This window comes from Rhinopithecus roxellana, chromosome 4 (genome assembly GCF_007565055.1).
Source record: "Rhinopithecus roxellana isolate Shanxi Qingling chromosome 4, ASM756505v1, whole genome shotgun sequence".
NCBI lineage: Eukaryota > Metazoa > Chordata > Mammalia > Primates > Cercopithecidae > Rhinopithecus > Rhinopithecus roxellana.
In genome coordinates this window covers 91688118-91715446 of record NC_044552.1, presented here as the reverse complement: position 1 = coordinate 91715446, position 27329 = coordinate 91688118, and the positions used below count along the sequence as shown (strand labels likewise).

General features: G+C 34.3%; 1 protein-coding gene across 1 annotated transcript in view; it reads left to right on the top strand.

The window, feature by feature from the left end:
* The window catches only part of LCA5 (lebercilin LCA5), a 54876-nt gene that overhangs the window by 11843 nt on the left and 15704 nt on the right, over positions 1 to 27329 (top strand). Inside the window, exons 2-3 of the mRNA XM_010370071.1 lie at positions 7237 to 7617; positions 12574 to 13103. Of these exons, the coding sequence (XP_010368373.1) occupies positions 7428 to 7617; positions 12574 to 13103 (720 nt within the window). The 5' untranslated portion in view covers positions 7237 to 7427. The remainder of the gene's footprint in view (positions 1 to 7236; positions 7618 to 12573; positions 13104 to 27329) is intronic.

The following is a 27329-nucleotide window of genomic DNA, read 5'->3' as shown; positions in this document are numbered from 1 at the left end:
TTTGACAAGTTACACAATTTCCACATACTTGTTTACTGAGGGTATAAATTCCTGTACACCCATAATTCCTAAGTATTGCATCACACAGAGCCTGGGGTCCCCAGTGACTCCCTAAGTGTAATACAGACATTAGTTCTTTTATTAGAGGTTTACTCACACTAGCTTTCCCAAACTGTCCACTAGTTATCTTGGCTGTCTGCTCCGGCTTGTGGCTCCTGCCGCCCCCACACCTGCAGCTGCACTCCCTGGCCTGCAAGGCCAGTTCTTAGTTACAAAGTTAACTTTCACGAGACCTTGCCCTACTGGGTCCTCCGGATCTAATCCGGAGTATTTTTTCATTTGATCTCTGAGCCTCTGCAGGAATGCAGAGGGAATTTCCTCTTTTTCTTGTTGAATTTCAAATGCCTTTGAGACATTTTGTGTCCCAGGAGTGGACTCTTTGATCCCTTTAATTATTAGTTTCCTGAGGTTCTGCATTTGCGCCCAGTCCTGGGATTGTGATTATTCCAGTTGGGATTGACATTTGGAAATTTTTGTTTGGCTGGCAAGACTTTTTGCCTGGAAGGGTGTTGCCTCTCCCAGATGGCTATGACCACTTTCCTAATTATTCCCTTTTCTTCTCCTGTGAACAGGATATTTATGGTAGACATTGTTTTAGCCCAGGTGTAAAAGATGGGTCCTAGGAATTAGTCCAGCTGGTCTGCTAAACCGAGGGGATTTCCTAGGAGTGGTTTCATTTCTTTCTTTTTTCTCTTTTTTTTAAGTATAAATGATCAATCAGAAATTATCTTCAAATAAATAAAACCAGAAGTATGGTTTTAAATAAAAAGCCCAAGATAAAGAAACAGAAAAGCTGACACTATATGAAGCAGTGGTAATTCTTGGACCAGAAGAGACTTTAAACAGAAAATGTTTACGTAGTATTCTCAGAGAAAAAAATATATTACCTCGGTAATGCAAGAACAGAATAATTATTTTAAAAATCGGAACAAGAAAGAGTTCTTGGAAATGAAGATATTGGCATAATTTTTTAAATGATGGTCTAGAAGATAAATTGAATAAAACTCTTTGAAAATAGAAGAAAAAAAGCAGGCTTATTATTTAGGAGAAATTTCAAAAAGAAAATGGAAAAAAAGGTTAATTATCTGAAGAACAATATAAGAAAACCTCTGGTGCTTAAAGATACAGATTTCCAGATTGAAAGGAAGAGGGGGAGAAAGGGTCCCAACACGATGAAAAAGGCTCACTGGTATTCATGTTCTTGTGAAATTTCAGTATAACAAGGGGAAAAGCCCTAAATGCACCTAGGGAGCGAAAAAAGGAAAAAGATAACCTATAAAGGAATGATAATCTATTTTAGTATAACTAGAGTGTAAATTCTCTAAGGACAGGGACTTTTTGTTCATTACTGCTACATAGAGCTCAAGAAATATATTTTGAATAAAAGAGTGACTGTACCATATGTGTCACAAACAATGCTGATATATTTTGAATAAAAGAATGATTATAACATATGTCTCACAAACAATGCTGAGGGTTTAAAAGACAGTGAAGCAGTGTCTTCAAAGTTCTGAGAGAAGATAACCTAGAATTTGGAATATATGAAAAGTAATAAGTGTGAGGTAAAATAACAACATTCTCAGGCATGCAAGGACTTAGAACATTTACATCCTAAACCATAAACTCTTCCTGAAGAAGTTATTTAAGGATGTGGACCAGTAAAATGATGATGGAAACTAGTAAAGATGACATGGTGTTAATGAAATAGTGCACTAACTCAGGAATTTAATAAAAGTAATTCCAGAATGACAGCAGTACAATAGGTCTAGAAAGTAGTTGGTTTAAATTAGAATAGGAAATTCAAGGAAAATGTCCTTAGGAGGAAGAATGGAATGGACTTAAGGCTATTGGTGGATTAAGAAGCTGGTAGATATTAGTGATATAAGAAATGTTTTTTCCCCTTAATAGGAAAAAAAGACAATTAGGAATTCTAAGAGAAAAACCATGCATAACCAACACGTAGTTGCATGTTGCAACCATATAAAGTGAACGGTGAGTTAAATCCTCATCTTTCATAGTCTAAAATTGCTAACTGAAGATATAGCACACACATAAAGGTATAAGCCATTAAAATGGTTGTTTCAGGGAGCAGGACTTGGATAGTGGGACATTGGATATTTCCTTTATTTATTTATTTTTATGGAACTATGTGGATATATTTGGGGGCGGCAGGGAGAGAACACTGTTTGTGTGTTCTTCCCCTTGTCCATAGAAAGTTGGTGGGCCCCTCGGATTTAGATAGGATAGATCATAGGAAGCTACTTCTGCTATGCAAATGTAAACAGAAATAATTTTCATCTTTACCATATAACCAACTTTTAATTATATTACTGGAATTTAAACTGAAAGTTGTTGACAAAGAACATCAGTTATAATTTACTGAGCATCTCATATGTATTTGAATTGCTAATATAATTGTTGATATTTACCAAGTTCTTACTGTGTAATAGTTATTGAATTATCCCATTTAATCCTCACAAGAATTCTCTAAAGTAGTTACTAGTAATATTATCTTTTTACATATTAAAAAATTAGACTTACATTGAGAGGTAAACTCTCCAGATTTACATAGCTAATGAGTACCAGAGCCACTTACTTGCTGTTATAATTATTCTTTTTTTCTAGATAATTTTTTTCATGTGTAAATATTTTTTCACATGATTGCAGAGTGAAAGATTCAGGCTGATTTATGTATATTTTTAATATTAGTACTTGCCATAGGAATTGTTGATTTTAGATACAGTAACTAATTTTGAGACTGCGATTGCTAGACACTCATATCAGAGGTAAAATCAAAGTCAAGTGCTTTTTGCTTTTTAAAATATTTTTCTAAAGAAAATATCAAATACAGAATTGGAAATATTAGAATAATGAATTCAAAAGTCTTCTATCAGTTTACATAATCGTCAACTCATGGTCAATTTTGTATCTCTACCCTTACCCATTTTCCTTTGGGTTATTTTGAAGCAAACCTCAGACAATTTTATTTATAAATATTTCCACCTATATCTCTAAAAGATAAAGATTCTTTAAAAAATTAATGACAGTATCAATGTCTCACCTAAAACAGTAGAATTCCTTAATATTAAATACGTGGTCAGGGCTGGGCATAGTGGCTCATGTCTGTAGGTCTGGCTACTCAGGAGGTAGGAGGATTGCCTGAGCCCAGGAGTTCAAGGTTACAGTAAGCCATGATTGTGCCACTACACTCCAGTCTAGGCAACAGAACAAAACCCTGTCTCTAATAACAATAAATAGTGTTTAAATTTTCTTGATTATAATTTTTTAATACAATTTATTGTAATCAGGATTGAAATACTGTCCATGGATTGTACTTGGTGGTTGTTTCTTAAGACTTTCTTATTATATAAATACCCTCTTCTCTCCTCTCTTGTTCTGCTTGCAATTCGTTCATTAAAGAATCTAGTTTTTCCTGTAGAGTTTGCTACAGTCTGGATTTTTTTCTGATTGCTTCCTTGTACCTTGATCTCGTACTTTCAGTGTCATTTACATTTAGAGGCTTCATTAGATTCAGATTCAGTTTTTGTGGGGAGGAGGGAAGATTACTTCAGAGGTTTTATTGTGTCCTATCAGAGACATGGTATCTGGCTGTTACTTTTTTGGAGCGATACAGCCATTTATGATCATTATATAGCTTCATTATTTCTTTAAGAGTTGTGAAATGTCACTCGTCTAATTCTGTCATTTTAATACTTTGTTTTTTATTTGTTAACTAGAATAATTCCATAAAGAAATACTTTCCCCTCATCTAATATTTTATTTTCAGATAATAGCTTTTTAAGAGTATATTATAGCAAGATGCATGTGTGATTTTTTTTTAATGTATAAATTTTTAAATTAAATGAGATGGTTTCCTAGAATCTTCCAAAGGTGAATAATTAGGTTTTTGTAAAATATATGAACTCAAGGATTTAAATACTTTTGATATGTTTAAATCGTTTGCTGATATAATTCGTATTGATGACAAATTTGCCTTGTCTTTGGCAAGTAGTTCCTTGAAGTTGGCTCCTGAGTCCATTTGACTGACACTCCATCAGTAGTGTCTGATAGCTTCCTTGCTTTCTAGTATGACCAGACTGCTATATTCTTAGATTTATTTTGTGTGTTTCCTCCCTCAGAAATGGAATCAGGCATTTCACAAGGAACTTTAGGTTCTTTCAATGGGAAGTGGCATATAGACACTACTTATGGGTTCTAGGAATGTTCCTAGTTTTTTCCTTGTTTCTGGGATTTTTCAGTGAACAAAGTGAATAAGTTTTTAAAAAATAAATAAAAGCCATCATAAATTCATAGTGTCACTCATAATTCAAATTTTGAATGTCAAAGTTTTAAAACTCACATTAGTTTATATTTAATTCTTCCATGTTGAAAATTCTAGTGCCCAGCTGCACCAATAATAATTACTCGTTTGTTTTATTTCGCAGTACATGTGTATAAGTCTGAGAATAAAATATCTCAGTAGCAAAATATGATTCTTTGAATGGCTTTAAAATTTTTTTTACACTTTTTTTTGGTCATTATGTCTCACTAGGAATATAAAGTCAAATTATTGTGTTTTAAAGTCATTTGAACTGGTTAATTTTTGTAGTTTTACCACCAACCATGTATGTAGATTGATTTATCTAATTTTATTTTGATTTATGGGAATTGCTTTTCAAAAATCTCATTTCTAAAAATTATAATTTCCAATGTTAAATCTACAAAAATTATATGCAAAGAAGCCAAGCTTCTATCCCTTTGCCTAAACTCTGCTTCCTTCCTTCCCCTGTAGCTGTGTTTAGTAAGCTAACTACCAGCACATGGGGCTTCTTAAATTAAAATTAATTGAAATTAGTTCTTCAGTTACACCAGCAACATCTCAAGTGCTTCATAGCCGTATGTGGCCAGCCACCATCTTGAACAGCACAGATTATAGAACATTTCCATCCTGGCTGAAAGTTCTGTTGGACATAACTACCCTAGCGAACCCATTTTTCTTAATTACTTGATTTTTCCTTCCACTTAAAAATATAAAAAATTACATATGTTGGCCGGGCGCGGTGGCTCAAGCCTGTAATCCCAGCACTTTGGGAGGCCGAGACGGGAGGATCACGAGGTCAGGAGATCGAGACCATCCTGGCTAATACGGTGAAACCCTGTCTCTACTTAAAAATACAAAAAACTAGCCGGGCGACGAGGCGGGCGCCTGTAGTCCCAGCTACTCGGGAGGCTGAGGCAGGAGAATGGCGTAAACCTGGGAGGTGGAGCTTGCAGTGAGCTGAGATCCGGCCACTGCACTCCAGCCTGGGTGGCAGAGCAAGACTCCGTCTCAAAAAAAAAAAAAAAAAAAAAAAATTACATATGTTACCCTTCTTCCTTGATAAATGGTTGCGTACTACATGCTTTTTTTCATCTTTCTTTTCTCTGTATATCCTAGAGATTACATCATATTATGAGCAATACACAGAGATAGTCTTCATTCCTTTAATAGCTTCATAGTATTACATATACTTCATTGTGTGGATGTTTATAATTTGTAAGACCAGTTCTTATTGGTCATTTTATTGTTTTAGTTTTCTACTTACATTAGTGCTACAATAAATAGTGCTGCCTTGTGCATGTCCTTTCATATGTTATTACTAGAAGAACAATACTTTTAATACTAATTTCATCAATGGGATTTTTGTTTCTTCTAAATTGGATTATAAAAGTAATCCAATTTTGTTGTGTTAGAAAACCAGAATATGTTAATGGAGAGAGAAAATTATCCAAAATCCATGTTGTCAGGCAAGCACTATTTTGGTGTTTGTGTATTCCTTGCTTTGGAAAATATTTTCAGTTTCTGAATTCAGATAAGTAATAGTGTTTTCAGTTTTTTAAAAAATGAATATGTGTAGTTGAGATCATACTGTATGCACTGGTTTGAATTTTTTCTTTGCGATAATAGTATAAGCATTTTCCTTAAATACAAACTTTTTGTAAACATTTTCAGTAGCTTCATGATATTATGCTGTATGGATTTGTACATTACTTAATTATTCCTCAATGATTAGGCATTTAATTTGCTTCCATTAAAAAAATTGTACTGTACTGCATTAAATATTTGCACATAACTTTTCTCCTAATTTTAGCATTATTTTATGGGAATCCAGAAATTATTGTATCAAAGGTTAAAGCATAATTAAAGTGACAATACATTTTGCCAGTGTTTTTCCAGAAAACTCTGTGGATCTTTTTCTGATAGCAACTCTGACAACATTGAGTGTTATTATTTTGAAAAATCTTTAATAATTTGTATTGCCTTTTTGGAGTCTTATATTTTTGCCCATTTAATTTTTTACCTCATATTTTTCTCAAAGGATGATATATTTATGTATTGAAGATGATAATTTTTTTTGTCATGTTTGCAAATGTTTCCAATCAAGAATTTTTTCTTTTAGTTTTTAAAAATGTACTTTAGTGTTACATTTTTGGTGTGGTCAATCTTGGATATTTTTATTTTTTCTTTTTTCCTTTTTTTTTTTTTTTGAGACAGACTCTCATTCTGTCACCAGGCTGGAATGCAGTGGCGCCATCTTGGCTCACTGCAACCTCTACCTCCTGGGTTCAAGCGATTCTCCTGCCTCAGCCTCCCGAGTAGCTGGGACTACAGGTGTGCGCCACCACACCCAGCTAATTTTTGTATTTTTAGTAGAGATGGGGTTTCACCATGTTGGTCAGGCTAGTTTCGATCTCTTGACCTCATGATCCGCCTGCCTCAGCCTCCCAAAATGTATTTATTCTTATTAGCAGATTTGTTCTTTACTATCACCACTACCTCCACTCCCACCACCTCCCTGCCTAAAAAAGAAAAAACTGGTAATTTGGTCATTATTGTCCATTAAAATTCAGCATTTGTCTCTGGTATAACTCTTAAAATTGAACAGTCAACTTCAGTTAACATTTGTTCAGAAGTAGTTGTATGTCAGGTACTTATTATCTGTCTAGGCTGTGACAGTCTGTAGTTCCTCCAAATACTGTAAAAAACTTATCTTTGAAAATATAGATAAATTGTAGCGTCTTTTAAAAATTGTGAGCTATATATTATTTTGCTTTTAGTGTCTTTCATTGTAATTAATTGTAGAAACGACTGTAGAGACTGTATGATAAATCTCCTTTCCCCTTCCTTAATTTCAGGGCAAAAAAGTTTGTCTTCTGGATGCTAATGTGAATTGTGGTCTACAAATACATTCTGGAGAAAATAGATTGCACAGAAATGCGTATTATCAGGATCTGAAGACTGTGAAAATGTTTTTCAGTATTGTCATAGTCTCCTCTGGAGAAAATACTCTGTGAAACTATGTGAATAGAAACCATTTTTCAAAACAATGGGCGAAAGAGCAAGAAGTCCGGGTACTGATCAAGAAAGAAAGTCAGACAAACACCATTGTTCTTATTCATCTGATTTTGAAACGCCTCAGTCTTCTGGCCGATCATCACTGGTCAGTTTTTCACCTGCAAGTGTTAGGAGAAAAAATCCTAAAAGACAAACTTCAGACGGCCAAGTACATCACCAAGGTAAGTTTTCTTTAAAAGAGTCTGGTGGACCTAGAAGACTCATTTTGAGTGCTTAAGGACAACGTGTATGAATGAAACTCTTTTTTTGGTATATATGTTGTTGTATACATGGAAGTGGGCTGATTTACATTTTATAGGTTATATACTTATATTTAAATGTTGTTTGATGGTACTATTAAATTTGTTATATTCAGAGTCATACAATACACAGAAGGAAACATACCTAAGCCTTCTGTTTGTTTTTTCTTTTTCCTAAAGAAATGCTTGTCTTGGGGTTTCCGAGATACTGTAAAGGCAAAAAAGTTTATAAATCATATGTACCTTTTTGTATCTTCATTTTTTTGAAAGTAGGAAAAGCATTGATATAAAGTGGTTAAGGGACATTTTTAATAGATTGAGTAAAATTGCTTACTCTAGGTAATACAGTGTTTACTGTAAAAATTGAAATTAAACCTAGGAATGGAATTGGGGCCTTTGGTGTAATTTGCTTTCTTTTGAAGTGTGTTGTAATGGAAACTGGATTAATCATTAGAAGTCATTTTTGTTATTAAAATATTACTAGAATGGAAATAGGCCTTCATACATATTTGACTATATAATATTCTACAAATATCTGCATCTCAATAAATCTCTGGTCAAGAAAACCCCACTGTAGTTAGTAACAAAATATGTAAGGTTTATAAGTACAGCGTAGAAAAATAAGGCAAATGAGATAATTACAGTACCCATTAATAAAAGTAGCACAGCAGTAGTTTAAAATGGTGAGAGTTTAGATTGCAAGGCAGGGAGTGATAAAATTGTGGGTGGAAAAGGGAAACAAGGGACCACATTATGAAACACCTTGCATCCTGTGCTAATGTATTGACTATTTTTGTGGGGAATAGTTAGCCATTGAAAGGAGTTAAGCAAGGGCATAATTAAGTTTGCCTTTATAAAATTTTTACTTCAAAAAATAATATTTGCTCATTAAAAACTACAAATAATGTGTATTCCTTTTGAAAGAAACCCTTTCATGGACCCCCAGTCTAGCTCCATACTTCTAACCATTTATAACAATTAGGAACCTTTTTCTTTTTCTTTTTTTGTGAGTACAGTGCTTTGGTGGTGGTAGTATTTTGGTCTCTTTCTCTAAATCTGTCTCAGTGAGGGGCCTGTTATGATTTTGTAGTTGAGAGCATGATGTCTTATTAAACTTTTGCTGTATAATTAAGAACTAACAAAACAGATCTTAGGGTTGAACCTTAGAAAATGCCTGTTATTCTGAAGAAATACCTAGGGTATTATTGGTAAGGAATAGTTTAATTTTTTTCTTCATTCCCCAGAAACAACTTAGGAGGCCAATTAAAGAGTCAGAACTTTGTAAGCCTTACCTTATTTGAGAAGATAATTGAGAAAAGCTGTGAAAAGCAGTCCAGCATCAGCCAGAAATTTTCAATTATTGTCTTCAATTTGACTTGTACTGTTTTCTGTTTTACACTGTCCTTTGAATTAAAATCTGTGATAATTAGTCGGCCTTAGACCAAGTAACAAGACCAAACTGATACGTTTCCGTAAACACTAAGTTAATTTCTCTTGGTTTAAATCGCAATCAGTATAGACTAACCTAAGGACAAAACAAATGTGATTAAAACAGTATTTTAAACGAATTTTCGGATTGGCATGTTCGATAGCATATTCTTCCTTCCCCTTCCTTAATTTTCAGCATACTTTGTTTTTTTGCATAAAATTCATGCTGCATCAGAATTTATCATGGCAAAATTTAGTAAGTTTTAGTTATACATGTTCATTTGTTATATGTTTATTCTTTGTTTTTTCAATAATATAAACATATCTTGATTTTTTTGGTGGATGCATAATTTATTTTTACTACATTAAAAAAATTAGTCATATTATTTTTAACACCTGAAGGAAGAAAAAGCAATTTTCCACCCACTTTTTAGGAGTGACTTAACAAAGCGAGATGAAGAATGATATACACAACAATCATCTTTCTTCTTACTCTTATTAACACTTAAGAGTTTAAAATATTTTGTCTTGATAGTTTTAAAAATGAAAATAAAAAGGTAGATGAAAGCTAGAAATATTTGTGAGTTCTGGTTAATGGTCAGTTTGTAGTTATAGAATATGCTAAAAAATTTATACTCAGAGTTTTAGGATGTCAGAAAGTTGGTTGTGAAAACCCTTTTTTATCTGACTCAAAATTTTTATCCTGATTCTTATATTATTAGGCTTTAACTTTTCGTATAAAACAAGTTGCTCTGTGAAGTTTCGTTTTATAAGCAGTATAATAAAACCATATTTGGAACAGTTGACATTCATCTTCATATATAGTTATTTTTATGTATAAAGTTTCTGTCATTCCAAGAGCTGAGTACATATCCCATAATAGCGTATATATACCAAAATTCCATTAACTACATATGTTGGGAAAGAAAACTGAAATGATGGACATTTCAACTTTAAAATTATATTCTAAAGTAATGCTGCCCACTGGAAGTATAATGCAGGTCACAAATGCAAGCCACAAATGTAATTTTATATTTTCTAGTAACCAGGTTAAAAAAGAAAAACAAATGAAATTAATTTTAATAATATATGAGTATTATTTCTACATATAGTAAGTATAAAACATTGTGAAATATTTTGCATTATTTTTATTTTTGAATCAAGTGTTCAAAATCCAGTGTGTGTTTCACAATTACAGCATATCCCAATTTGAGCTACCCACATGTCAAGGTTCTCAAAAGCTGTGTGTGGCAGTGGCTACCATAATGGATAGCATAGTTTCAAGGTAGCAATAATTAAGTACTCCCTCATTTCTTTTTATTACTGCTTCCTTTCATGTATTCAGTTATTTATAGAGCTGGAATCCCAAATTGATACACATTCAGAACAGTTTCTATAAAATCTTTTATCTTTTTAATGAAACTTTGTAATGTTAAATTGTGAAAATTACTTATTATTCTTTACTTGTTTACAAAATGGAATCAAGTATCCATGGCTGATGAAACGGGGAAGGAAAGGTTGGATCTTCTAGTGTTTCTTCAAACTTTTGTACTCTGGAATGTGTTTTCTCCTTGAAAAAAAATGCAGTCACCATGTAGATTAAAGATGATTATTCTTAGCAGACTTTCAAGTGCCTCTTTTAAAGGGCTGGTGCTCTGAATATTGAGGCTTAAGTTTAATGAACTTTTAGTAAAAATAAAAACATTATTTCAAATTTTTGAGCAATGTGATTTAAAATGTATTCTTTAAAATTTCATATACTTACATTTTTAAGGATGTGATTTTTTGTTTTCATCTCAAATTAGGTGTTTTTGATTTGAACATCACAGAAAAGAAATCTTCTGAGAAAGCATTTAGAAACACACCTGTACTTCTGTTTTCCATTTTCAATCACCGATAAATGGAATATTCTTATTACTAACAGAGAACACGTAGAACATTTAACTCTCCCAACAACCTAGTTGTGTCGATGACATTGTCTTCTTTCTATGGGCTGGGTAAATAGACTTGGAAAGGTTTGATTGAATTGTCCAAATAGTTAAGTGATAAATTTGAGCCACAAATCTCACTGTATAATATGCTGTCATCCTGTCCCCAGCTAAAGTTGTAATTAATGTAGAGAAAACATACATTTTCTTTTCCTTTTTTTTTTTTTAGTTTGAAGTTCAAGGACACATGCAGGATGTGCAGGTTTATAACATGGGTAAATGTGTGTTATGGGGGTTTGTTGTATGAATTATTTAATCACCCGGGTATTAAGGCTAGTATCCATTAGGTATTTTTCCTGATCTGCTCTCTCCACTTGCCCTGCACCCTCTGATAGGCCCCAGTGTGTGTTGTTCCCCTCTATATGTCTATGTGTTCTCATCATTTAGCTTCCACTTATAAGTGAAATCATATGTTACTGGTTTTCTGTTCCTGCGTTAGTTTGCTAAGGATAATGGCCTCCAGCTCCATTCATGAACCTGCAAAGAACATGATCTCGTTCTTTCTTATGGCTGCATAGTATTCTATGGTGTATATGTACACATTTTCTTTATCCAGTCTATCATTGGTGAGCATTTTGGTTGATTCCATGTCTTTGCTATTGTGAATAGTGCTGCAATGAACATACATGTGCATGCCTTTATAAGAGAATGATTTCTTTTCCTTTGGGTATATACCCAGTAATGGAATTGCTGGGTCACGTGGTATTTCTGACTTTAGGTCTTAGGAATCGCCACACTGTCTTTCACAATGGTTGAACTAATTTTAACACTCCTACCAACAGTGTATACGTGATCCTTTTTCTCCACAACCTTGCCAGCATCTATTATTTTTTTTTACTTTTTAATAATAATTCTGACTGATGTGCGATGGTATCTCATTGTACCCCATTAAAAAGTGAGGAAAGGACATGAACAGACACTTTTCAAAAGAAGACATACATATGGCCAACAAGCATATGAAAAAAAGCTCAACATCACTGATCATTAGAGAAATGCAAATTGAAAATATACATTTTCACATTTCAAATAATGATCCCAATATCTTGGCACGAATGATTTGAATATCACAATGTTTTGTCTAGTGTTTGTTATGTACCACGCTAATGCTGATGATGCTGATTACTCTCATGTTTGAATTCTGACTTGCCATCTTATCTAAAAAGTTAAAAAATGGTTAAAGCTTGACACTGCTGTCTTTTAAAGCTATGTAAAATAATTCTGTATAAACTATTTGGATATCATTTTTGGTGGATCAGAATATTTTTTACCTTTCTTAAAATATAGCACACCTTTCTTAGTAGAAACCTATAAAATAAAACTTGATCTTTTACTAATATTGTAAAATCCTTTCTTAATGACAAAAATAACTAAAGAATGTTACGGACCCTCTTGTGTTAGGATGAATAAATAACACTACTTATGGTATAGCTTTCACTCTACATTATTCCTGTTTCTTTTTTAGTCCCTCGGAAACCAAGCCCTAAAGGTCTACCAAACAGAAAGGGAGTCCGAGTGGGATTTCGCTCCCAGAGCCTCAATAGAGAGCCACTTCGGAAAGATACTGATCCTGTTACAAAACGGATTCTGTCTGCAAGACTGCTAAAAATCAATGAGCTGCAGAATGAAGTATCTGAACTCCAGGTCAAGTTAGCTGAGCTGCTAAAAGAAAATAAATCTTTGAAAAGGCTTCAGTACAGACAGGAGAAAGCCCTGAATAAGTTTGAAGATGCCGAAAATGAAATCTCACAGCTTATATTTCGTCATAACAATGAGATTACAGCACTCAAAGAACGCTTAAGAAAATCTCAAGAGAAAGAACGGGCAACTGAGAAAAGAGTAAAAGATACAGAAAGTGAACTATTTAGGACAAAATTTTCCTTACAGAAACTGAAAGAGATCTCTGAAGCTAGACACCTACCTGAACGAGATGATTTGGCAAAGAAACTAGTTTCAGCAGAGTTAAAGTTAGATGACACCGAGAGAAGAATTAAGGTACAATTTCTCCAGCTTCTAATTGTACTTTCTTGGGAAGTTTCTTATTGGGCATTTAATGTGCTCTCTTAAAATTGCTTATTGCAGTTTGATATTTGCTTGGAAATGAAAACTATTTTTAGTACTGTTTTCTAAGTAAAAGATTTGGGAAAATTTAGTATTTTATATTTAAGAGGAAGATGCAAAAGATTGTGTACATTAATGAGCTACATGTTGACTGATGGATCATAGTCATTTTGGGAAAATACTCTATTTGGTTATCTGATTGTTTCTCTAAAATTGGAAATGACACTGTAATAGCCATAGTATATAAAACTGACCTTTTGGGGCCACTGTGTAAGAAATGCCACATGAACAATGCCTTCTGTTTTTATATCTATGCACATTGTTAAAAATTAATTGTAGTACATCTTTTTGGACATGGTCTGCACCTACTCCCCAGAATGAAAAAACTGTTAGAGCGTGGGTGGAAGACTGTTAGGACTAACTAGTCTGAGAATACAGCAGCTCTTGTAAAAGTATGTCTTTCCTGAATGGAGAGAGGAAAAGAGTCCTATCCCATGACTTTTACACAGGGCACTCAGTTGCCACCTTCTGTGTATATGTATTAGACAGAAGCCCTGAGTCAGGTTCTGTTGCTTAAAATTGACAAGTAGTTTGGAAAGCAAAGGTATGAAAAAGTATGGCAATAATGCTTGCTGTGAGAGTGAGCAAAGGAAGCTCAGAACTATCAATAAATTAGGTTTTTGCAGTATATTAATTAGATGTTTTTAATACATGGCATGTTGTGGTACTTAGTCTATATAATATGCCATGCCCATTATACCAGTGCCATGCCCAGGGACAGGGACTCATTAAATACACGCTGTACATCAGTGGCCAGAAAAGGCGCCTATTTTTTTTCCTTCAAAATTTGCAATTATTGTCTTCTGTTTCAGTGCACAGAAGATACCCTATTATGTAGATTCCAGTAATGATCAGCTCACAGTGCAAAGCAAATAAACTATTTTTAAGAGCCACTTACCCATGAACTAGGGTAGGAGTGGGGACTGAGAATAGTTACCATAAACAACAAATAACTGACATTTTAATTATTTTTAAAGGGAAGCATAAAATGTGCCAAATAATGGATTTTAAAATTATGAAGAGCACAGATTGCTAATTAATAAATTTGATAAATAGCTGAGTGTGTATATAAAACTACATATAGAGAACATGAAATTGCAGTGCATACACACACGTATACAACTATATACTGCAGTTTTCTCTTATGTGAAGGGGATTGACAGGTGGTGGGGAGGGAGAAGAGAGAGAGAAGAGATAAGAAATGGGACTGACCCTGTGGATTGTGAGTTATACATGGAGGTGAATTATATGACTGCTCACTTGGGAGCATGAAAATCAGTCACCTATAATGTTAAGTCTTTGAAGTAGTTAACCATATAGTGTCCTCATTTTTTTTCATATTGGAAGTTTTTTAAATTTTTATTTTGAGTTCATTGTAGATTGCCATGCAGTTGTAAAAAATATGTAGAATAACTATAATATTACAGCCAGGAAATTGGTCGTGATACATACAATTCATCAACTGCATTCAACTTTCCCTAGTTTTACATGTGTGTGTATTTAGTTCTGTGCAGTTTTATCACATGTATAGATTCGTGTGACTACCAACATAGTCAAGATATAGACCAATTCCATCATAAGAATCCCTTGTATTTTACCCTTTTACTGCCACAGCTACCTCCTGCCTTTCCCTCACTAACCTATGACATCGGCTAATATGCTCATTATTTCTCTAATTTTGTCATTTCAAGAATGTTATATAAATGGAATCACACAATATCTAACCTTTTGACATTGGCAGATTCCACTTATACATTCACTCAGATGGTTGCATGTATCAATAGTTTCTTTTTTCCCTGAGTATTCCATGGTATGCACCACTACGGAGTATTATGGTACATCCTGTTGAAGGACATTGGGTTTGTTTCCAGTTTTGGGCTCTTAACTAATAAAACTGCTATGACCATTTATGTGCAGATTTTTTTTTTTTTTTTTTTTTTTTTTTTTTTTTTTTTTGAGACGGAGTCTCGCTCTGTCGCCCAGGCTGGAGTGCAGTGGCCGGATCTCAGCTCACTGCAAGCTCCGCCTCCCGGGTTTACGCCATTCTCCTGCCTCAGCCTCCCAAGTAGCTGGGACTACAGGCACCCGCCAACTCGCCCGGCTAGTTTTTTGTATTTTTTAGTAGAGACGGGGTTTCGCCGTGTTAGCCAGGATGGTCTCGATCTCCTGACCTCGCGATCCACCCGTCTCGGCCTCCCAAAGTGCTGGGATTACAGGCTTGAGCCACCGCGCCCGGCCTATGTGCAGATTTTTGTTTGAATATACATTTTAATTTCTCTGGGATATATGCCTGAAAGTGTACTTGCTGGTTTTATGATAAATCTGTGTTTGATGTTGTAAGAAACTGCCATTCCGTTCTCTCTCTTTTTTTTATACTTTTTTCTTTGTTGTTGTTTTTTCCATTTGTAACAATCATCCGAACGTTCTCTTTTCTAAAGTAGTGGTACCATTTTTTATTGTCCCGCCAGTAGTGTGTAAGTGGTCCAGTTTCTCAGCATCTTTGCCAGCATTTGGTGTTAACACTTTTTAAAGTTTTAGGCATTTTGATAGCTATGTACCATCATCTCATTGTGGTTTTATTTTGCCTTTCCCTAATGGCTAATGATGTTGAACATCTTTTCATGTGCTTATGTGCCATCTGTAGATCTGTGCATTTCATTCATGTTTTCTGCCCATTTCCTAATTGGATTGTTTGCTTTATCTATTTTTGGAGAATTCTTTATTATAATCCAGATACAAGGTTTTTGTCAGATATGTGGTTTACAAATGTTTTCTGCCATTCTGTAGCTTGTCTTTTCATCCTTTTCACAGTGTCTTTCAGAGGAGAAATTTTTGATTTTGATTTTTGATGTGGTTCAGTTTAGCAGATATATCTCTTACGGGTTGTGCTTTGGTGTCAAGTCTAACACGTCACCTATCCCTATTGTCCTTTGCCTGTTTGTCCCAAAGATGTTCTTCTATTTTTTCATCTCCCAGCTTTATTGAGGTATAATTGACAAATAAAAATTGATTACTTTTAAGGTATACCACTTGGTGTTTTATAAAATTGTTATGGTTTTATATTTTACACTTAAGTCCATGATTCATTTTGATTTAATTTTTGTATAGACTGTGAGGTTTAGGTTGAAGTTCTTTTTGTTTGTTTGGCCTATGGATGTGTAGTTACTCCAGCACCATTTGTTAAAAAGGTATCCCTCCTTCATTGAATTGCTTTGGCACTTTTTTGGGGCATATTTTTATGGCTTTATTTCTGTAGTCTCTATTCTGTTCTATTGATCTATGTGTCTATTCCTTTGTTGTTAGTACACACTCTTGATTACGTACAGCATCCATAATAAACCTTAACATTAGAGAGACTGATTTCTCTCATGTTATACCTCATTTTAAACATTTTAACTATTTTAGCTACTCTTGATCGTCTGCCTTTCCACATAAATTTTAGAATAAGCTTGTCTACATCTACAGACATCTTCCTGGAATTTTTGTAGGAATTGCATTAAACATAGATCAATCTGTGGAGAATTGGTATCTTTACTGTGTTGAATCTTCCTATCTTGAACATAGTATGTGTCTCCATTTATTTAGGAAATCCGATTTTTTTCATCATTATTTTGTAATTTTCAGAATACAAATCTGTATATGTTTTAGATTTATACCTAAATATTTTATTTCTTTTGGTGCAATTTTAAATTGTCTCAATTCTTACTAAATTAGAAAATTACTTTTGAACTTTTATTTTTGAATTTCAAAACGTATTTTTGTTGTAAAAGTTATTTTCACAAGGAGTTAAGAATGTTTTGTGCAAACCAAGGAATGACTTGGTTTTAGAAGTTTACTCCCAAGTTTTAGAAATACTGGATTTATCAACTGTATACCTCAAAGTTGGGTTGGTACGTTTAAACTGCTTCATTTCTGCTATATTGGAATCAATATTTAATATGATATTATGAACGTACTTTTTTTTTTTTTTTGAGACAGAGTCTCACTCTGTCCACCAGGCTGGAGGGCAGTGACATGATCTCGGCTCACTGCAACCTCCACCTCCCAGGTTCAAGCGATTCTCCTGCCCCAGACTCCTGATTAGCTGGGATTACAGGCACACACCACCACGCCCGGCTAATTTTTGTATTTTTAGTAGAGATGGGGTTCACTCTGTTGGTCACGCTGGCCTCGAATGCCTGATCTCAGGTAATCCACCCACCTTGGCCTCCCAAAGTACTGGGATTACAGGAGTGAGCCACCACGCTCAGCCATGAACCTACTTCTCTTAACCCAATAAGTTCACATCAGCTGTTGTACTATAGTAGCTCTCTTGTTATTTGGGGGGATAGGGGGAGTGTAGCCAGCGCAGCCCACCTGAGGGTAATTGTTCTCCACTTTTTAACCTACTTTTTCATACTTCCTAAATGCAGCCTCTGGTTTTTAACCCATTTTGTACATCTTTCATGATCTCAGCAGTCAATCCAAAATTTGAAATATTTACTATTGAGTTTCTTACTTTACTGCAAAATTCAGCATTTGTTTTTGTGCCTCATTTTATTTTTCAAATTTTACTTCAGCCAACACTGTTGATCCTTTCTCTTCTAACTCAGGTATAGTCAAACCACTAACTGATTAAGGGAAAAAGAACCAGAAACTTGATTGTGATGTTTCATTTTGCAAATTAACTAAAACCCAAGAAAGTCCTGGGTATCCCTTGAAATTACAGTAAAATCTTGGTAAAGATCTCTGTTATTGTTAAGTTCTATGATGTTCTTTAGTAAGGATACTTGTCTATGTGTTTTCTTTTTTTTTTTTTTGCTGTAACTTTTTGTTTTATTTTAAGATAAAGCTGGAAATTGTGTCAAGCAGCTTTGTTTATTTGTTTATAGCTTATCTCATTCCAGGATTTCAGGCCACAACTCATTCTTCTTGCTAGTTGCAATTCCTTCTTAAGTGGGGGTGGTGGGGGTGGACGAAGCGTCTTCAAGGTTATCTATAACTAGCTGAGCTGTGAAAAACTTTTCCCCAAAACATCAACCTGTTAAGTTGGGTACAGGCTTATTTTGTTCGTTGATGGAAGTGACAGAATGCACAGAATCTTAGTAATTTATGAACGGAGTAGTTTAGAAATGGATAACTAGTTAGAGAGGTGAACAACCAAAGGTATCTGTGGGGACAACCACCATGACAATTGTCTGTCCTCCTTCAGAAATTATAGCCTATCTTGTAAGATGTGGTTTGCTCTGGTTCCAGGCCATAGACCAGGGATGGAGAAATACTTGATGGGATTAAACTTCCTGAGCTCTGTACAAAGGGCAGACAGTTACCTCAGTCTGTATACTTCCTTCCTTCCTTACAGTTGACTTTATACCTTTATTTTGGCTTTTATATCAATAAATTTATTGAATAAAGTCCTGTCAGTGTATCAGCCTCAATTTAATATTTTGTCACGTGGGATACCTATTAACTTCCTCAGGAATGGCACCAGGTTCAAGAGGCCGAAAAAGAGATCCAGAGCCAGCAAATGAGACATAAGGTTTTCTGAGGGTAACTTGCATACAGGGTGGTCCAGTGATGGTGGGCTGGACGGTAGAACTGCCACCTCTTGCAGAAAGCATGCAGTTTATATAGCATTTTCACTTAACCTCCACCCCCTAACAACCTCCACCTGGCAACTTCTTTTAACCCAAAACAAAGAGTCTGGATATCCCTGTATGGCCAGCGTTCCATGAGACAGGCCAGGGACTCAGATGTTCCTCACAGGTAAGGATGAATCTCTTGGGTTGGCCACTGCTTGGAACTCTGAACACACATTCAGGTGTGCCTGCCATACAGGATCATTCTCAGGGTGTGCTTAAGTTCAGTTATTGTTGTCAGGTGCATCTACCATACATATACATATGCCGTACAATATTTAAATGAAACTGTAACACATGTACAGCCTAACTTTTATAGAAGAAAAACATTTTTTAGTTATATGAAGTAGTGGTTTTCAAACCTTTGTTCTCAAGACCCTTTTATATTCTTAAAAATGATTGACACCTCCCTCCAGCTTTTGTTTATGTGTATTTAGCACATTTGAAATAAAAATCAGGAACATCAAAAAATTTATCTTAATTCACTTAGTAATAAACAACTCATTATATGTTATAAGATCTTTTAACAAAAAAATCTGTCTTTCCCAAACCAAAAATAAATGAAGGCAAGAGTGGCATAATTTTATATTTAAAAAATTTTTTTAATGCCTGGCTTAATAGGGGACAGCTGACTGGGTCCTCATATCTGCTTCTGCTTCAATCTGTTGCGTTATGTTGTGATTGATAAGTATGAAAAAAATTGAGCCTCACGCAGATGTCTAAAGTAGTTAGAAAATGGGGGAGTATTTTGTTAGCCTTTTCAGGTAATGAATAGTCTTTTTTGGTATTACGCTAAAGCTTAACAAGTGATTTCTTAATGGTTAGTTGCAATGTGGAATATGAAATCATATTAATGAGCTTTTTGTATTTGGATACACTAACATTCATTGATGGTCTTTCAATGGATGTTTTACATCACGCATTGATCATTTGGAAAGTACTGGTTCACTTTCCAAATGTGTATATGTTTCAGTGGAGCCTTTGGAAAACTCCATTGTATACTCATGACACAATATGAGTGAAAATAGCAAATAATATCTTAGTATTATAAGATAGTTTTGACTTTGAAGACCCTCCAAAGTGTCTCAGGGACCTTTAAGGGTTTTCATATCATTCTTTATGAATCACTGACTTAACATAGACAGTTCTTTGTTAGAAACTTCATTAGTAATTCCCCTAATATGCAGTTTCTTTTAGTGACTGCAAGACTGCACCATTTCTTATTGGTCCAGAGACTGGCTTCAAATAGGGGCTGAAGGTAAAGGCATCAATTCTGTCCTAACTCCTTATAAGAAAGACAATGTTGGGGTTGTGTTCCTGATCAGGGATGCAATAGCAGATCAGTCATAGCTATGACCAACAGTGTGTCATAAAGCAAATATCATGAAAGGTAACTATCATAAGAAACCATAATCATGAAATGGGAAACTATCTTCCAAGCATTGTGAGAAGATCATAAATGTAATATTATGTACATAATTATTAAAAGGACTCCAGTAAACTATAGGGTACACTTTTAGTACATATAAAAATTCAACTTTTTTTTAACGTTAAGTTGGCACAGAGTGAGTTACTTTGTTAGAAAAACAAAATAAAACTATTAAGACTTTCCTTTTTAAAAAACTCTGTCTCAAAAAAAAATAAATAAATTTCTAAAGATTTTGGGGAATGCTTGAGTATCATCATACAGCTCAGTATCATGGAACTATGAAATGAAGTTTGAATAAACTTCTTTTTCTTTCAATAGATTTTACTATAAGAGATTGGTATTCAAATTCTCTTGACCCTAGAGCTGCCCTCAAGTAGGTATAAGTGTTGCTTGTTGATAATATTGCCTCCATGTAAACCACTTTCAAAAATAAGAATTGAAATTCTTCCCTTTACTTACATTATCTTCCCTTTACTCTTACTAGTCTGTCTTCCTAGATACAGCATTGTCTTCCCTTTACTCTTCTTAGTTTATTCAGAACTGGAAGTGAACTGTCTAATATTGGGCCAGTCAGAATCACTTTCCTTTATCTTTACCTGCTATATTTTGCTCTAGTGGCTTGGAAGCTGCTCTGAAAGTTTTTCTGCCCTTTCACCCTTCAGAAACCCAAATCCAGAAGCCTGCCTTTGCCTCTCCTATCTGTTCTGCATTTATCTAACAAATGAAGCTAATTAGTACAGAATAATGGTCAAACCAGGTTAGCCCTGTTCTTGTCTAACTCTGAGTTTGTACAGTTTTCCTAACCTCCAGGTTGAAGTTGTTTCATCTAAGAAATTAAACAATGATTTCTGAGGGTGACATTCAGTTCTGAAATCTGATAAGTCTAAATTCATACTTTCAAAGCTTTCATATGCAAAAAGTGTTTTTAACATGGTAAATTATATTTATGCTCCCCAATTAAGTCCTTATTATATCTATTATTTAATGTTGGAGAAATGAAAATTTCCCATTGTTGAAAAGAATAATTGCCTAGAAGACAAAATATCATTCATTGAGATTCTGCTAATTTTTATTGTATAATCAAAGAACCGCCTAGATTTTATTATTTATGTATATTTTTACCTTTTCTGGAGGGAGAAGATTTACAATGAAATTATGAGATTTATGATTGAAGGGTAAAGCTTAAATCAGTTTCAGAAAATAAGCTTTGCAGTATCCTTAGAAAATACCCATTTAGGTGGAACAACTGTTAAGACAATTTTGTGTTAATATTTAAGATAACCTTCCCATTGAAAAAGTAATACAAGCACTAAAACAGGGCTTAAAATTTATACAAAAGGATAGACAATGAAACATCAGTTTTCCTTCTATGCTATGCTTTGCAAGCCCCTTCCAAAGAAACAGTCACTGTTAAGAAATTGTTGCTATGTGTGCAATCTCATATCTATATATTAATGTCCATTTTTCATTCTCTTACCACAGATGGGAGTATACCATACACATTGTTCAATACATTTTTTTTCACTGAAAAGTATATTTTGGCACTTTTTACATATTTTTATGTTATATACATATATTTAGATAGATATGTGTGTGTATTTTTGCACACACACGAAAAAATCAGTCTCATGATTTATTTATTTATTTATTTTTTGAGACGGAGTCTTGCTCTGTCGCCCGGACTGGAGCGCAGTGGCCGGATCTCAGCTCACTGCAAGCTCCGCCTCCCGGGTTTACGGCATTCTCCTGCCTCAGCCTCCCGAGTAGCTGGGACTACAGGCGCCCGCCACCTCGCCCGGCTAGTTTTTTGTATTTTTTAGTAGAGATGGGGTTTCACCATGTTAGCCAGGATGGTCTCGATCTCCTGACCTCGTGATCCGCCCATCTCGGCTTCCCAAAGTGCTGGGATTACAGGCTTGAGCCACCGCACCTGGCCAGTCTCATGCTTTTTAAAGGTTGCATATTATTCCATTGTGGAGATATATCATAATATGATGAACCCTTTCCTTATTAATGTTAAATTTAAGTTTAGCCTAAAGCTGTCTTCTTTCATATTTTAAGTTTGGCCTAAAAGTTTCTCCATACATAGCAACCTATAATCTGACTGAATATGTAAACAGACAGTTAGCTACTCTTGTACCAGTCACAGCCAGTCACCAGTGGCCAACTCTTCAAACTATGTTCAAGTAGTGCAGACGCCAAGCTGTAACCAGCCCCCCTGATTCTTTACCTCACTTCTGTTTTCTATATGTCACTTCCCTTTTTCTGTCCATAAATGTTACCCGACCATCTGGCAGCCGTGGAGTCACCCTGAACCTATTCTGGTTCTAGGTACTGCCCAGTTTGTGAATTGGCTCAAATAAACTCTGCTCATGTGTCTAAAGTTATTCTTTTAACATTAATATATATGTTGGCTTTTGTTTTGAGGTAGTATAAAAGATGCAAAGCATTAAACATTAATTTTTATTTGTATATGTTAGTATACTAATGGAAAAACCCTGGAAGAGGAAGTCCCTGGGTCAGTAGAGCATTTTAAAATCACTTTTGGCTATTAGTTAATATGAGGACTCTAAAGAATGGTACTGGATAATAGTTGTTCTTGGATCAAAGTTAAATTCTTCATTTTGGGAGGATTAAATTGGCCTTTCTTGTGGTTATTATCATTCCAGGAGATTCTAGAGCATTTCCATTTTTTGTTTCCCATCCCCTAGGCATTTGCGTTTTTATGAAAGCATCTTTAATATGGAAACATTGATGGACTTTGCTAACTTAGTTGAGTTACGAATTATTGGCTTAGAATTCAAGGTTGAATTTAAAAAATTTTAGCTTATATTTTAATTAGGCGATTAATTAGACTGTTAATACCTACCCTTTAACCTATTAAGTTCCCAGTGAAACGTCATACACACACACACACAGACAAGTTTCAAATTCTGGTTATACACCATTCCAGCTTTATGATGTGTGATACACCACTTAAATTATTTGAACCTTAGTTTCCAGTCTGTAAAAGTTTGCAGGTGATCATAAACAGGGTTAGGGATAAAGTTCATAATGAGTCTGGCTCAGTGCTTGGTACCTACTGGACACCTAATTTATAAGTGGAAAAAGAGAAATGTACTAAAAGTACATTAATTAAAGGTAAATACATTAAAGCATGGTAGCATTCTTGAGTTTGAAAGGCCCGTGGAAATAATTTAGTGCAGTGGTTTTCAATTTGAGCTCAGTGGACTTCAAGAGTTCTACTGTTTTTTAAAAAAAGTTTGAAACTACTGATTTGGTCTATTGGTTTTTCAAATTTTGACAGTTCTTCACAGGCAACCAGATACAACTGAATTGTTCTGTGGTACTGATTGAAGAGTTATGTTACAGAGGGGACTTCAGAAACTCACATGCCTAACAACTTGAAGCAACCTCTGAAACACCTCCATGGGGAACTGTCTAGTCCAATGCAAACATTGAACTGTTGAGGAAACTGAGAGATGTTATTTGCCTTCCTCTAGGTCACATAGAATCAGATAGGTCATGGCCGGGCACAATGGCTCATGCCTATAATTTCAGAACTTCGGTAGGTGGAGGCAGACGGATCAGTTGAGCTCAGGAGTTGAAGACCAGCCTAGCCAACATGTTGAAACCAAGTCTCTACTAAAAATACAAAAATTAGTCATGTGTGATGGTGCACTCCTTGTAATCCCAGTTTCTCGGGAGGCCAAGGCAGGAGAATCGCTTTAACCTGGGAAGTGGAGGTTGCAGTGAGCCGAGATCATGCCACTGCACGCCAGCCTACGTGACAGAGTGAGAATCTGTCTCAAGAAAAAAACAGAACAACGAAACAAAAAAGAATCATATAGGTCACTAGAAGCTCGTGTTTGGGAGTAGAATTGCAGTATTCTGTCTTCTGTTGCTCTATTATTTTGTTATCATTTTAGTAAAATCCTTGGAATTTTATCATGTTTAAATGCTGAGTAATAGGTTCCTCTTGTAATAGTACATTTTGTGTTTTTTCATAGTTTTAAATAATAGCAGTAATTAAAATATTATAATTTTGGTTATTTTATCAGCATCTTCTGATGAAATGATCTAAAAACTGTAAAATATACTAATTGTTTTTTCAAAGTCTGTCATCATGCTAATTCTCTATATGTCATTTGCTGAGCAGAAATCACTTCTAAAATCTGTTGTATTTTTGGTGCTAACTAGTAAATACTGTGGAGTAAAATCTGTGTTGGAAGACAAAAGCTCAGGGTAAGGAAAGGCAAAACACTTTTAAAGAAAACAGATTTCATTAAAGAAAACAGGTTTCATTAGAACAAGAACAAGATCCATTACTTAGGGCAGACTTGTAATGTACAGAGGAAGCACAACTATTGGATTATGAGTTTGCCTCTATCTTGTCCTGCTCAAAGCAGATGAAGAAATAGTAAGACACAGATAGCTCATTTAAATTAGCTCAGTCTCCAGATTCAAATGAATTATCCTCCAGAGGACTGAAGAACCTTGCAAATGTGATTCCAGAGCCTTTGTCATTGTACTTTGGAGAGTTAGGAAGACTAGGAGAAGTGAGAAAGTGAAAAAAGGCAAATACCAGTGTTTTCAGAGGTAAACAGAGGTAGGTGTTAGAAATTATCAGTCAGTGAGCTTGATAGAAATCTCTACCAGGTTTTTAAATGTTTTGGAAAATATTGCTTACTTAGAGCTATTCTTACTTTCTTTCCCCCACCCCCTGCTTAGGATTGCTAGAATAGTGCATGAAGATATGCTATGTCTACTATATTCTCCTATGTATATATACTATATATTACACATCTATATTCTATACTATATACTACATACTATACCATTATACTATACAGTTATAGAATATACAGTTATAGAACTGTATATATTATATATAGAGAACTATATAGAACTCAGTATGGTATATACAATTATAGAATTCTATACAGTTATATAATACAGATGTGTATAGTATATGCAATATATTAGTATACAGAACATGCAATATACTATATGCAATATATTATATAACTGTAAATTACATCAATTAGCATATAGTAGATATAATATGGATAGTATATGGTAAATTCAGTAAACCTTTCATGTTTGTATTTTAATGGAGAATTATGGACTGGTTGAAAATAGTGTTAGAAAGTTTTACAATTGGATCAGTAATTGTACCCAAAGGGTGCAGGTAAATAAATAGCTGTCAACTTGAAGAGAAGGTTTCTAGGTGGGTGCTTTCAAGTGCTGTCTTAGGCTCTGTTCCTTTCAGCATATTTATCAGTGAATTTGACCAGGTTCCTTAACAGCACGAACAAGTCTTATTTGATTTTGTATCTACAACATTTGGCACTCTGTCTGGCATAAAATTAGTGTTTCTTAAAATAATGAATGGATGGATATGTTCTTGACAGGTTCAAAAACAGGAGGCCCAATGAATTTGATGGATGACAAGATCAAGCTTGATCCCCCTAGGCTCAAAATCTGGCCTAAAATAAGCAAGATAAAATTTAGTCAGGTTAACTGTTTCACCTCAATTTTTTTCCATCTATTTTATGTGTACACTATGGGGAGCCCTGGATTAATAGTAATTGAAGTTAAAGCATAATTTTTAAAGTATATGAACCTGTAATTATATGGCCATTTAAAAAATTGGAAGGGAAGAAGTTAACCAAGTATGGTGGTACCTTCGTCCTAAGAGGTAATAATAAGTCTAATTTCATTGGTCAGATCACATCTAATAACAAGTACCAGATTTTAGGTAACAAACTGACATGTGGAGAGCAGACAAGATTACCAGGGTGTCAAAAAACTGGCATAAAAGAAGCAGTGGAAGAAACATAAAATCATAGAAAAGATAAGGAAAAATGTTAACTTACTTCATTGTTTAAAGGGTTGTCACATGGAGGGGGAGAAATAGATTTATTTCCTGAAGGCAATACAAACCTAATGGATATTACTAGAAAACTGGTTTGCACTCATTCAAAAGAGCTTCCTAATAATTGGAATTGTCCAATAATGAAATCAGTATCCTTTGATTATCAAGCTTTCTGCTACCAGAAGTATTTGTGCAAAGATTCAATGTCTACCTTCTAGGAATACTGTAAAAAGGTATTACTATAAGGTGGACTCATGACCTCCAGGGTCCTTGCTTACACAAGGATCTGAGTCTTTAGAATTGAGCTATAACAATACAGAACAGATATTAAAACAACTGATATTGATAGACTTATTTTAACAAATGCAATATTGGTATTTAAATCTAATTCTTTACTAATTAATAAAAAACAAATGAAGGTAAAATTACTTATCCTTTGTGTTAACTTTCAAAAATTGTTAAATTATATTTATTTCCATTAGCAAGATAGAATTCTGTGATATGTCCTTTGGAAAAAATGTTAAGTATTTTAAATTTTATTGTATTATTAACATATTTGTTTAAAGATGTTTTGAAATTTACAGTAACAGTGGGGGGAGAATATCCATAGTCCTACCAGCCGAAGATAACTACTATTTGCATTCTCTTCTTTATCCTTTTAGTTTATTTAATTTCTTAAAGTACTTCTGATTTTTTTATGAAATATTTTGAATATACAAAAAGTATTTAAAACATTCATGTACCTACTTGATATTTTGCTATTTTTGCTTTAGATCTTATTTTTCTAAAATACATTGAAGTTTCCCTGTATCCTTTCTCCAAACATCCTTTTTCTACTCTCCCTGCTCAGAAGTAACTACTATTCTGAAGTTGTTAGATATGATTTTTCTAAGCATTTTAATTTTTATTTAAACATATTTTAGAAGCTTTTTATTTTTTATAAGTAGTACATGTACATATATTTTTTAATTAGAGAAGAATTAAAAGATAAAATGAAAACATTCTCATTCTTACCACTCAGATGTCACCACTTTTGGTATCTTAGTGTGTATCCTTTTGGATCTTTTTCTGTGAATTTGTGTATATATTTATGTGTAAGGATATTTTCTTCTACTAGTGGCTTGCTAGGGTTTTTGTTTTAAATCATGGATTGTTTTGAATGTGAAACTACTCTC